The sequence below is a fragment of the Osmia bicornis genome, unplaced genomic scaffold (genome assembly GCF_907164935.1).
Source record: "Osmia bicornis bicornis unplaced genomic scaffold, iOsmBic2.1, whole genome shotgun sequence".
NCBI classification, from domain to species: domain Eukaryota; kingdom Metazoa; phylum Arthropoda; class Insecta; order Hymenoptera; family Megachilidae; genus Osmia; species Osmia bicornis.
Window position 1 is genome coordinate 4,808,223 of NW_025791458.1, and position 14,946 is coordinate 4,823,168.

Below are 14,946 nucleotides of genomic sequence, written 5' to 3' on the forward strand. Positions count from 1 at the left end.
AATATTTAATGTATAAAATTTTAGTAATAAACATGTTCATTTTCGTCGATAACCGAGTCTGTTAAATTCATCGATAAAAGTTTAGTCGATAAGTCAGACGGTAAAACAGTTTACCGATAAATTATCGACGTCTGACCGCGCACGCGCCAGCGCAACCCCAGTGAACACATAGTGGGGTAGAATTCTAGAGCGGGGATGCTGGACCACCACGTGATGGGGAAAACCCAGCTACCCCAAGAACTCTATGCGGAAAAAAAGTGCCTACTCAGCAAGATCTGAGTATAAATAGAGGCGTTCCGCACAGTTTCGAGGCAGATCTTCTCAGGCCTCGGTCTGAAGCAGACAATACTCTGAACAGTAGAGAAAAGCTTGCGCTGAACTGTTTAGGCAGCGATAGAGCGCGAATTACAGCTATTTCCTACTCTCCCACTGGTGGCGTGCAATACTACAGATCAGTGGACCTCCTATCCACGGTACGCAACGTGTTACACAGGTGTTACGCTAAGCCAACATTTAAGTGTAAAGAGCTAGCGAGGAGCAGAGCTCCTTGAACGGCCTGCGATTAACACAGCTCTGGTATAACCAGAAACCGATTGCGACCCATAGGAAAGGTTAACTCGACTCCAATAGTTTTGCACAAACCTCTGGAATTTAGTTTCCATAATCATTATTGAAAATTAAACACAGTATTGACTGTACATGAAGACTAAGCCACATTCGCGTCAGCGCTATCGATAATTGTTAATTACTATAACTTATTACTAATAACTAATTACTAGTTTCTATTACTAATTACATATTTCTTACTGTATTCCCAATTTAGGGTGAACTAATTATAATTTCTTATTGTATTCTTATTTCTAGCCGCACTTATTGTGATACTAGCGATTTTGTTTTATAATTTAATATTCACTTACCTTTTATTCTTGAATAAACAAATTTTAATCAGTTTCTAGCACATTAGTGTTTGGATTTCACTCCTTAACCGCACAACCACGCGAACCTATAATCCCTAAAACACAGAATACGAGTCGCCTTCTAAGGGAACCGCTCTCCCTACAAGTCGGTGCAGTGACGTACTCACTCTGGGTCGTTACATACGCAAATCGTTTCCGCCGTCCATTACTACTAGATCTAGCGATAAGAGCGACCACGTGTACGGCGAATCAAATACCAATTAAACGTACAACTAAATATAAGTAAATATATATCTATACACCATTATTAGACAGTTGGTGTTATTCAAATTCTATCCCCAACATATATTTATTCCTTCATACAGATCAATGTACATCTAATAACAATATCATTAGTACTATATCTACATTAGATGTAATGTAATGTATTGATACCTTCCTACAGATCAATGTACATTTAGCAACAATATCATTATTACCATATCTCCATTAGATATGTAATATACATTTAATAACAATATCATTATTACTACATGTGCATTAGATATGTAATATACATTGAATAGCAATATCATTATTACTATATCTACATTAGAAATAATGTATTATACTGATTCCTTCGTATAGATCAATGTACATTTCATAACAATATCATTATTACTCTATGTGCATTAGGTATGTAATATACATTGTCACGTCTGGGAAAATTTTACAAATTTGTCCCTTCACGTTCCCTTATCAAGCCTTCAGGTTATAGGAGTCTCCTCATGTAAGGGACGTGGAGAGGGCGAATTACTGCTTCACCTTTTTCAATTTTCTCCTCGACTCTGTGTTTTCTCATCAAGCCTTCGGGTTATAAGACACTTCTTCATGTGGGAAATGCACAGAGAAGAGTTTGAGCTTATAATTATTCTATTTTTTCTTTTCTATCCTTTATTTTCTCTACATTCCTTAATTCTTTTCTTTAGTTATTACCCCTCCTTGAAACTATCGGCGTGCTCAACTGCGTAGTAACAGATTTCGAACTAGACAAAAACTCGGGTTCGACCGAGGAGAGGTATCATAAACAGCGTTCGCTGCGCGGTTAGACCCCATTGTAGGGGTCTCCTCAGGTTAACTGCGCAAAAGCGTAAAGATTAATTTAACTCTCGATTCTCAACTGATACCCTTCTCTTTTTCACGCGTGGGCGCCAGTCGGTCCCTAATCCCACCGTATGCATGAAATGAGTGCTGAAATGGAAACGCGGAATGAACAATCTATTTGAATATTTGGTTGAAAGATAGAATGAGGAATGAGAACCCTCGCAAGCAAGCGTTAGCATGCGTTCGAAGACTGTTTAGGGGCGAAGGGTCGAACGGGGCAATAAAAGTCTTTGTATCGAATTCCGAGAATTTGCATGAAGCCAAGACCCAACGGTCATTTTCAAATAGCAAGAACGTTCTCGACCTAACTACGCTGCTAATGTAATAACGAATATTCAAAGACGATAAATAATCAAAGGCGATGAATATATTAAATAATCGAAGATTTCATACGAACATTGTTCGGACACGGTTGAGAACCTTTGTCCATCAGGGGAGGTTTATGATTCCAAGAAGCCCAGCGCGTTCGTCGCCGGGAATAGCCCTTTGACTCGAAGGACGAGTCAAGGCAAGGCCTTTGTCTATCGGTTTTCGCCCAGTTCGGTTCTACGAAATCACGTGCAAGTCATAAATGACCTAACGGTTCCGCTGTTCCTCGTGCGTCATCGGTAGAAAGGAAGAAAGAAAGAAAGGACATTTTCAAATGCCACCCCTCTGATGCTAGAGTTTTCAGGCGAATTCCGGGTATATTTTTTGCTTGCTTTTTAGTCGGCTAGAAGACTTCGGACAGTTCGGATCGCGGTCGTGACATGGTAGTTCGCGAGTGCAAGAGCCGAAGCTCTTTCGAATTTTGAATATTCGGATGTCGTTCGGATGTGACAATTGCGGTCACACCGACGACCCGTAGGGTTGGTTACATCACGTAACCACCCTGATTACACACATCACAATTACATAAAAGACGCCCGTGGTCGTGACGACGACCCGGTAGAGTGGTTACTCTAGGTAATCACTTTGATTCGTTATTATTGGTTAACACCAAATCGTATTTATGAGCCGGCAAGCATGGCATTACACACGATCGTTCTTACGAGCCGGCAAGCAATGGCTTCACATGTAACTAGTGAATTTTTAAATATGACATGAGATAATATTACATGCGATCGCTCGCACCTCGTTTCAATTTGTTTCTTTCTTAAATACATTTTAAGAATCAGGGGTTTTTATGCCGTATGGCTTTTCTCCTTCGTTTTTTGGGAGCCAATAAAATCTAATATTTTTGGCTCAATTATTATTAAATTTATTTATAAACCTACCTCATTCCTTATCTAAACCTGAACTACGGAACTTCTCCATGTTGGAGAGGTTTCGACGCTACAAACATCGAATGCTTTACAACGTGCGTACCAGCGAAATTCGTGTTGCGACCTACGAACAAATAATTACGAAACCGCCAATTGCTAATCAAAGAATCTCGTGATCACCGATCAATTAATTATATACATAATAGCACGACGGATATAATTCATGTTCATAAGTATTTGCACTTTTATTGCTTAGCAATTCTGATTTAAACATTAGTTCTGATTTAATAATTTGTTGATATTCGCATCGTTTAAATCTGATATTGAAACGGTGAGCGAGAACGGAATATTCCAGAAAAATTCTACGGCGTAGAAACACAGAAAAGAGAGAGAAAGAACATAGTCTAGAGGAATTTAGCTAGCACGCGTTTTCAACCAATAGCGACGCGCGCGACGCTGCCGTCACGCGCTATGATTTGTTGGAATGTCCCCACGCAGAACATCGTCCTCGCGACGGGCCCTTCCGGCCAGGACCGCGATCGATTTTGATCACTCTTCGTCGAACAATGGAGTAAGTCGTGACGGGAGCCCGTGCGTCTAGAGATAGAGTTGTAATTGTACTTCACGTAATTTAGCTGCGGGGCAAATCCTATCCGTAGGCAGAGTGTCGCGAGGGTGAAATTCGGAATACGTTACAAAGACTCAGTGACGCGCACGTTAAGCCTTTTCCCACTATTAAAATTCTATCATTTTCTCTTTCTTTTAATCCGCTTGATCGCGTAGTATCCGTATTAAATTCACTCCCGTTTAATAATTATTTTTCCGAAAGTTGTAATCGTCTTGTCTATCGTCTAGTATAATTTCTCATTCGCAATAAAAGGGCAATCGGGTGCGCGACAAGTGCTAGTGCGACATCAACCTCTCATCTCTCTTGGTGTTCCAGATCAACAACAATTTTTCAACGATCATCCAGCGATTTCAAAGCGATTCATTATCGTATTTTATATTCTACATTGTCACGGTAAGTCTGTCAATTACTAATTTGTCGAGCACGGCATTGTCTCTCCATTTTAGTTCGGCTCGATTTTCACGTTCAGGTACCGAATTATAAATAATACGCTATATTATATATTAATATTCTGAATTTTGAATTATCGCGACTGTGTGTGTGTGTGACGATTGTTCGACTACGTTATTTTATCCGGAGCGACCTGTAAAGCCTTTCGAGGTTGTGAGAACCTCTCCATTCAGGTCGTTACCTCGCGGATAGATACCGTTAATTTTTCCATCTTCCTATTATATTTGGGTAAGCGACTTGTCTAACACTAATGTATCAACAAAAATCCAATCATATTTGAAAGTCCAACTGTAAATCAAAGGAAAAACATCTTTTCTGATCGAGTCACCTTATAAAATAGATTAAGCATCTTTACCCTTGTAAACCAGTATTGATTTAATTTGAATTCATTTAATAGTAATTATCAGTATTATCAAAAATTAACAGTATTAAATTCAATAGTCATTTTCAGTTTGTATTAGCTTAATAGCTTTTGAATTATATTATTTTCATGCACAATAAACAGTATTAACATTTCTTTCAATTACCATTCTCATATCTTCTACATTTCTAATCCACGCACACCAACACAACGTTTCAAGGAGGGACCCGTGCGGGACCTAGAACACTGACTAGCCCAACGGGAATAAGTACCTAATTTCCGTCTTTTAAAATTGTTCTGATCGTAGAGGACGTTAACGCGTCATACGCGATCAGGAATGGTGGCAGCGAGACCTTTCTCATCGCACTAATAAATAAATGAACAATTAACAAATGAACAAAATTAATCTTATTAACTTTTACGTTGCGCGCTCGCCTCGCAACGCGCAACGTAACACATTTAACAACAATATCATTATTACTATATCTACATTAGATATAATGTAATATCTAGATACCTTCCTACAGATCAATATATATTTAATAACAATATCATTATTGCAATATCTGCATTAGACATGTAATATACATTCAATAACAATATCATTATTACTGTAGCTGCATTAGATATGTAATATATATATATAATAACAATATCATTATCACTATATCTACATTAGATATAATGTAATACACTGATAACTTCCTACAGATCAATGTACATTTAGTAACAATATCATTATTACTATATCTAAGTTACATATGTAGTATACATTTAATAACAATATCATTATTACTATATCTGCATTAGATATGTAACATACATTTAACAACAATATCATTATTAGTATATCTATATTAGATATAATGTAATGTAGCGATTCGTTACTACAGATCAATGTACATTTAATAACAATATCATTATTACTATATCTACATTAGATATAATGTAACATACTGACTCCTTCCTACAGAACAATGTAGATTTAATAACAATATGATTATTACTATATCTATATTAGATATAATGTAATATACTGATTCCTTCCTACAGATCAATGTACATTTAATAACAATATCATCATTACTATGTCCACATTAGATATAATGTAACATACTGATTCCTTCCTACAGAAGAATGTACAATTATTAACAACATCATTACTACTGTATCTGCATTTGATATAATGTGATACACTGATTCCTTCCTACAGATCAATGTACATTTAATAATAATATCATTGTTACTATACCTGCATTAGATACGTAACGTACGTTGAAAATAATAATATTACTACTATATCTACACCGGATATAATGTAATATACTGATTCACTCTTCTCAGATATGTGTACATTTAATAACGATATCATTATCACTATATCTGCATTAGATATAATGTAATACACTGATTCCTTCCTACAGAACAATGTACATTTAATTACAATATCATTATTACTCTATCTAAATTAGGTATAATGTAATATACTGATTCCTTCCTACAGAGCAATGTACATTTAATAACAATATAATTATTACCATATCAGAATTAGATATGTAATATACATTTCATAACAATATCATTATTAGTATATTTGCATTAGATATAATGTAATATACTCATACCTTCCTACAGATCAATGTACATTTAATAACAATATCATTATTACTATATCTACATTTGAAATAATGTAATATACTGATTCCTTCGTACAGATCAATGTACATTTAATAAGATTATCATTATTACTCTATGTGCATTAGATATGTAATATACATTTAATAACAATATCATTATTAATATATCTGCATTATATATGTAGTATACATTTAATAACGATATCATTATTAATATATCTGAATTAGATGTGTAATATACATTTAATAACAATATCATTGTTACTATATCTTCATTAGATATAATGTAATATACTGATTCCCTAATACAGATCAATGTACATTTAATCAAAATATTATTATCACTATATCTGCATTAGATACGTAATATACATTTAATAGCAATATCATTATTACTATATCTGCATTAGATATGTAATATACATTTAATCACCATATCATTATTACTATATCTGCGTTAGATATGTAATATACAATTAATAACAATATCATTATTACTATATCTGCGTTAGAAATAATGTAATATACTGATTCCATCATACAGATCAATGTACATTTAATAACAATATCATTATTACTATATCTTCATCAGATATAATGTAATATATTTATGCCTTCCTACAGATCAATGTACATTTAATAGCAATACAATTATTACTATATCTGCATTAGATATGTAATATACATTTAATCGTAATATCATTATTAGCATATCTACATTAGATATAATGTAATATACTGATTAGTTACTACAGACCAATGTAGATTTAATAACTATATCGTTATTAGTATATCTGCATTAGATATAATGTAATATACAGATACCTTCCTACAGATCAATGTACATTTAGTAACAATATCATTATTACTATATCTGCACTATATATGTAATATACATTTAATATCAATATCATTATTACTGTATCTGCAATAGATATGTGATGATAGGATAAATGAAGCCAATGCAGAGGAGTGACATAAAAATAACTAAACACTTTATTTTAATCTTATGGAAGGAGCTCTGCTTCCGATCTCTAATAGGCGCGTCGGTAGACTGATAAGCTAAACGAAAAGGAACGCGCTAAGGCGACGCAAAAACGCGCGAACATAGAGCATATAGGAAACATAGAAGGGAAACTCGAAATCTTAAAAGGCCATTATACATTGCCTCTATTTTAACACTCCGCCTCAATGTATAATCGCAACATAAAATTATATCAAACATAAAGTACATAGATATATATATGAAACATGAACATGGGATAAATTGATACATATATAACACAGTCATAAAATGAGAATAGAATAAACAACTTAAATCCTTTCAATGCCTATACACGAACGTAATTTAACGAATTGATCTCCTGTGAGACTTTTAGTCAGAGCATCTGCTACTTGCCTTTGAGTATTTATGTGACGTACATCAATTTCTTTGTTTTGATACATATTTCTGACAAAATTGTATTTAATATCTACGTGTTTTAACCTACGATGTTCCCATCGACCCAGTAGATGAATTACTGATTGGTTGTCCTCGTAAACTACGATGGGATCGATGCCATTTACATTAACCCCTAGACTACTGTGGGCGCCTATAGGCGCTTAGAAATTTTGCGTTTGTGACACTAAGAGCGCCTATAGGCGTTTATACCATTGTGGTCAGCTAAGACTGAAGGCGCCTAAAGGCGCTCGACGCAGTTTGGCTTCCTGACACGGAAGGCGCCTATAGGCGCCCTGATAATTTTATCAATAATTATTCCGATAGATCTTATCTCAGCTAGGCGAAAGTGAATGTTAATTTCGCTGTTACATATTCCGTTCGTTACATGTTATTTAAATATGTAGGCGATGAGGAATAACACAAAAGTATATTAGGCGACGTGTGGAACATATGTATATCACACTTTACTAGATTATTAGATATATTGTGAAAAAAAGCTTTACATTACTATTAAATTTATAATATTTATAGTAGCAATTCGGTTCAGAATAGAAATAAATAAATAATAGTGTTTTAATGGAGTGAAATTCAGATTTTTGATTATTGAAATATGTTTTCACAAAAATGCATCCCTACTCAAAATTTCGCGGTTCTCGGCGTACGTCGTAACTGAATTCCTACCGGATGGTACGGCCGGTACGTCTCAAAGCCTGCCGTAGCCAAGGGGTTAAAGTCTTCTAATAATCCTTTTAACCAAATTGCATCCATCAATGCTGTTGCCAAGGCAACATATTCAGCTTCAGTAGACGAAAGTGTGATTCCAGTTTGTTTCCTCGTTGACCATGACACCGTAGAACCAAAAACTTGGAGCAGGAAACCAGTAGTGGACTTGCGATCATCGTCCGTTGCCCAGTTTGCATCCACGTAGACCTGAAGTGGAATTCCTGGATTCGTACCCCGTCTAAATATCAATCCGTAGTCAAGAGTGCCCTTAATATATCGTAGGATTCGTTTAAGGCCCTTCCAATGAGCCATCTTAGCATTGCTTTGAAAGCGACTATAATAATTCACCGCAACACTTATGTCGGGACGAGTGTTGAGCATTAGAAACATGAGACACCCAACAAGTTCTCTGTAGGGTATCAACTTAATTATTGTTTCTCCATTAACGTCTTCATGTTTGGCAGGGTTTACTTCCGTTGGTGATTTTGAGGAGTTGCAGTCCATCATCTGGAAACGAGCTAAGAGCTGTTCCCTATACGCCCTTTGGCTTAAGAACAAACCTCTCGATGTCTGCTTAATCCTTATCCCGAGGAAGCTATTCAATTCCCCAATGTCTGTCATTGTGAATTAATTCTTGAGGGCATCCACAACTCGTTGTATCTGGATTTCATCCTCACCTGCAATAATAATATCATCGACGTAAAGTAGAAGATATAGACGCCGATACCTTGACGTTCCCATATAGAGACAGTGATCTCGTTCCGATCTTTTTAGTCCCAGGCGCAGGATAAACTCGTTGAATCTGGCATTCCAAGCTCGCGGAGCCTGTTTAAGACCGTACAGGGAACGATTCAATTTACACACACGATCATCATCCGTGGTGAATCCCTGAGGTAATTTCATATATATCTCTTCTGTGATACTTCCATGAAGAAAGGCATTTTTTACGTCCAGCTGCCTAGTCTTCAGCCTGAGTTCATTTACAATTGACAGTAGAGTCCGTACAGTAGCGAGACAGGCAACGGGAGCGTAGGTCTCGTCATAATCCAATCCTCTTCTTTGCGAGCACCCCTTTACTACAAGACGAGCCTTATATTTGCTAATATTTCCGTTTTCATCTCTTTTAATTCTAAACACCCATCTGTTGTCAATGACTTTTCTTCCAGGAGGCAGTGGTACCAGGTCCCACGTCCTGTTTTCCACAAGTGATTTAATCTCTTCACTGACTGCTCGCTTCCATTTTTCCTCATCATCCCGTCCATATATATCATTGAACTGCTGTGGAACATCCTCGACAAAAGACTCTGCACATAAAGCAAGGACAGTATAATCATTTAGATACATGGGCTTACTCTTTTCTCGTGTGCTTTTCCTTAAATTTTTAGTGTTATCTTCTGGCACTGGCTTTCCTTGATCCCTTTCCTCCTCCTCAGCATCGTAGTAATCAAGTCCTTCATCACTTAGTACCTCTTGTTCTCCGCCTGAATTGGAGACTTCCTGAGTTTGCGCTTCTTCTTCTGTATGCTCCGAGTTACTATAAAAGTCCTCAGTTTCAAAGGTAAATTTTGATTCGTCAAAAACAACATCATGACCCAGTATTATTTTGTTATCTTCTGGACACCACAGTCGATATCCGTTTGCACAGTAGCCCACCATTTTGCAGCGTTTGGAGCGAGATTCGAATTTTCCGTTTACCAGTTCCTTAGGGATGTGAAGATATGCGATACAGCCAAAAACCCTTAGCTTTTGGAGGTTAGGTTTTTCTCCGTACCAGAGTTCAGCTGGCACCCTGTCTTTCAAAGCATTAGTTGGACATCGATTGATTAAATAAACAGCTGCCAAGACAGCTTCAGACCAGAAAACCTTACTCATCTTTGAGTAGAGAATCATGCAGCGTGCCTTCTCTATTATCGTCCTATTCATCCTCTCCGCAACTCCATTCTGTTGCGGTGTGTAGCGGATTGTAAACTCAAATTGGATTCCACAGTCTTCAAAATATTGACGAGTTTCATTGGAGATATATTCTCTTCCGTTATCGCATCTAAACCTACTTATTTTTAGATTGAAACGAGCCTGCGCCATGGACTGAAACACTTTAAAACATCTAACTACTTCCGATTTAGCCTTTAACGTGTATGCTACAGTAAAATGTGTAAAGTCATCTATAAAAGTGAGCAAATATCTTTTTTTGTCAAAGGATGTGACATCTATTGGACCGCACAGATCACTATGAACCAGCTCAAGAGGACGCTTGGCTTTGATACGTTCAGTTCGGTGGGGCAGTTTATTGTGAATCCGGCCGTCCGAAGACAAGCGCGGATATGCCACCTCACCCGATCGGGTATATGCAACTTAACTATCCACTCCCCAGCAGCCACCACCACCCAGGTGCCGGCGATTGGAACAATTGTCAAACTCATATTTTTCAAATCATCGTTATCGGGTACGGAAGATCCAACACTTGACTCTTTGTCTTGTAAGGAATTTTGCTATAGGACGCGTCTACTTTATCAAGCTTACCTGAGTGGTATAATTCACCCACCCAGGCGCTTAACGTTCACGGTTCGGTGGGGCAGACGGGTCTGCTTACCCTCCACACAGGTTCCGCAGAGTTCTGATGAAGTTCCAAATTCCTTCACCTCTATTCCATTTGCCATGTTGGCCAGTTTCCTTAGCCCTGAGCTGCTCGGATGTCCAAGACGATGATGCCACAGTTGCACTGTGTCAGCAGCTCTGCAAATGTTCACAACTTCCGTTAAACTTTCAACAAAGAGTTCATAAAGTTTGTCTCTGCGATGCGCGATTGCGGCAACACTATTGTCTTTCGCGATGATTGCTTTACCGTCTTTAAATGTTATTGAAAAACCATTCATCTCAAGCTTACGGACTGAGAGAAGGTTGCACTCAAGTCCAGACACTGACAAAATTCCCGTCATAACAATGTCATGAACTTTATTGTTCACTTGCGTGCGCACTCGTAAATCACCTATTTCATCCGCAGTCAGAACGTGGCCCGATTTAGCAACACGTATACTTATTGGTGTCTCTAATTTTCGCATATTAATTAACTTTGTCCCCTTAGTTGCCAAGTGTTCAGTGGATCCGGAATCCAAAATCCAATTTATATTTGACGCATCACTTCCGCTTCCGTTTGCGAAGAACATGATAGCGGTTTGGTCATTTGCACTGTTCTCATCAAGCGCGGCATTCGCTGTTTCAGAATTTTTACTTTCGTACTTTAATTTACAACACTCCGACCGTTTATGTCCGGTTATACCACAATAATGGCATTTATAGTCAAAATGAGTGCGATACGTTCCGTTTCCGTCATTTGATCCGTTTGATTTCGCGTTTCGATTATTGTTCATGTTCCGGTTTCCATCCGAGTTCGCGTTCCGATTTTTACTAAAGCCTGCGTTCCGATTTCCGTTAAAGCTCGCGTTCCGATTTCCGTTAGAACTCGCGTTCCGATTACCGCGACGCTTATTTGTCGTGGCTGTAAATGCCGTCGATGAATTCCCGCACACTGTACTGCCGTTATTACCACCGCGGTTAGCCTCTTCATCCAGCAGCCTTGTTTTTACGAAACTGAGAGTCAACTGTCCACTCGACATCGTCTCCAAGGCGGTAACGACCATGTCGTACTCTTCCGGCATCGTCAATAACAAATGACACACGATGTCCGTTTCTTCCAGCGTGGCTCCCGTGGATTTCAATTCTCGAACCAGCTTATCAAGCTTCAAGAAATGGGACGCCATAGATTCCGCCGGTACATACCTCATGGTTAAAAGCATTTTTCTGAGGCGCAATTGACTGGAAACCCCTGTGCGCTCAAAGCTATCGGAGAGAGCCTTCCACATATCATATGCCGTATCTTTTTCCTTAACGTATTCTAGATGACTGTCCGAGATACGCTGAGTTATAAGCGATTTGCACTTTTTATCATTTTTGTTTAACGTAATAGTTCGAACGGCCTTGTTCTCCTCCGGCAATCCTGCGATTATTGTATCGAGTTTTGTACCAACCAGGTCGAAGAGATCGTGTTCCTCCAGCAGGATCTGCATGCGAAATTTCCAGTTGCTGTAGTTAGTTCCATCGAATAGTGGTACTTTATATTTTTCGTCGTCCGCCATTGCTTGTTGCATTCTACGCACGTGGCGTTCCTTAAACTTTCCTATTCGACTCCACACACTTTATTCCGCGATTAAATTCCTCCTTATCTACAACACGCTTCTGGGCCCATAACCTGATGATAGGATAAATGAAGCCAATGCAGAGGAGTGACATAAAAATAACTAAACACTTTATTTTAATCTTATGGAAGGAGCTCTGCTTCCGATCTCTAATAGGCGCTTCTGTAGACTGATAAGCAAAACGAAAAGGAACGCGCTAAGGCGACGCAAAAACGCGCGAACATAGAGCATATAGAAAACATAGAAGGGAAACTCGAAATCTTAAAAGGCCATTATACATTGCCTCTATTTTAACAATATGTAATATATATTTTATAACAATATCATTATTACTACATCTGCGTTAGATACGTAATATACATTTGATCACAATATCATTATTAATATATCTGCATTAGATATGTAGTATACATTTAATAACGATATCATTATTAATATATCTGAATTAGATGTGTAATATACATTTAATAACAATATCATTATTACTATATCTTCATTAGATATAATGTAATATACTGATTCCCTAATACAGATCAATGTACATTTAATCAAAATATTATTATTACTATATCTGCATTAGATACGTAATATACATTTAATAGCAACATCATTATTACTATATCTGCATTAGATATGAAATATACATTTAATAACCATATCATTATTACTATATCTGCGTTAGATATGTAATATACAATTAATAACAATATCATTATTACTATATCTGCGTTAGAAATAATGTAATATACTGATTCCATCATACAGATCTATGTACATTTAGTAACAATATCATTACTACTATATCTGCATTAGATATGTAATATACATTTAATAACAATATCATTATTACTATATCTTCATTGGCTATGATGTAATGTACGGATTCCCTAATACAGATCAATGTACATTTAATAAAAATATCATTATTAGTATATCTGCATTAGATATGTAATATACATTTAATAACAATATCATTATTACTATATCTGCATTAGATATGTAATATACATTTAATAACAATACCATTTTTACCATATCTGAATTAGATATATGATATACATTTCATAACAATATCATTATTACTATATCGACGTTAGAAATATTGTAATATACTGATTGCTTCGTACAGATTAATGTACATTTAATAACAATATCATTATTACTGTATCCACATTAGAAATAATGTATTCTCGGCGAGAATTAGAGTTTTCGGAAAAGGCGTGGATTCCGTCTTCTCAAAGACGTGGGCGTCGAGGAGAAGATGAACGACACAGCTTAGCGGTCACTAATTGTGTATAAGTTATAATTTTTACACAATGAGTCGATTTAGCACTACAAAAGTCACACTTATGTTTTAATTTGGGATTACACGATTCACACACTTCGCGGTATAAGGCACTGAATTGAAATTAAAAATGCTCCAAACTCGAGTAAAGATAAAGCTCTTGGTCGTTGTTGTCCCTTGATAATCGCTCTCTGAATAGCTTTCGCATTAATGCCGTAACGGTTCGAATTTAGAAGTTTTAATACTGGCGAGCGCTCGGGTCGGTGGTTAGACAGCGCAGAAACGATTACGTTTACTTATTTGGTGAAGACGGGATTATCGGCCCATGTTACCGACCGAGATATTCGTACGAGTTTAGAGTGCGAAATTCGTACACGTACACACGTTATAAAGATGCAGAAACACTGTGGCCCCTTTATTTGAGGTAACTCTGCACTATTCTAAGCTGCAAATGCCACTTCCAGCGCAGCTGTGCTGAAGAAGAACAAGAAGAAGAAGAAATATCTTGGAATATTTGCGTGACGCCCCTTTCCTTGAGGTATATCTGCAAATATTTCTTCTTCTTCTTGTTCTTCTTCTGCACAGCTGCGCTGGAAGTGGCTTTTACAGCTCGGAATAGTGAATACAGCCCCAGAATAGTGCAGAGTTACCTCAAAGAAAGGCGCCGCGGTGTTTCTACATCTTTATAACGTGTGTACGTGTACGAATTTCGCACTTCAAACTCGAACGAATATCTCGGTCGGTAACACGGGTCGATAATCCCGTCTTCACCAAATAAGTAAAAGTAATCGCTGCTGCGCTGTCTAACCACCGATCCGAGCGCTCGCCAATATTAAAACTCCTAAATTCGAACCGCTACGGCATTAATGCGAAAGCAATTCAGAGAGCGATTAACAAGCGACAACAACGACCAAGCGCTTTATC

At 37.2% G+C, this 14,946-nt stretch overlaps 1 protein-coding gene across 1 annotated transcript; it reads right to left on the reverse strand.

Annotated features, from left to right (window-relative positions):
• Nucleotides 1–8,457: 8,457 nt before the first annotated feature.
• LOC123989225 (secreted RxLR effector protein 161-like) lies at nucleotides 8,458–9,165 on the reverse strand. The gene has a single exon (XM_046289929.1). It carries the CDS (start codon nucleotides 9,163–9,165, stop codon nucleotides 8,458–8,460), a length of 708 nt encoding a protein of 235 aa, XP_046145885.1.
• Between the last annotated feature and the right edge of the window lie 5,781 nt (nucleotides 9,166–14,946).

Coding starts and splice junctions, on each gene's coding strand:
- LOC123989225 (XM_046289929.1), bottom strand. CDS start 9,165: ATGACAGACATTGGGGAATTGAATAGCTTCCTCGGGATAAGGATTAAG.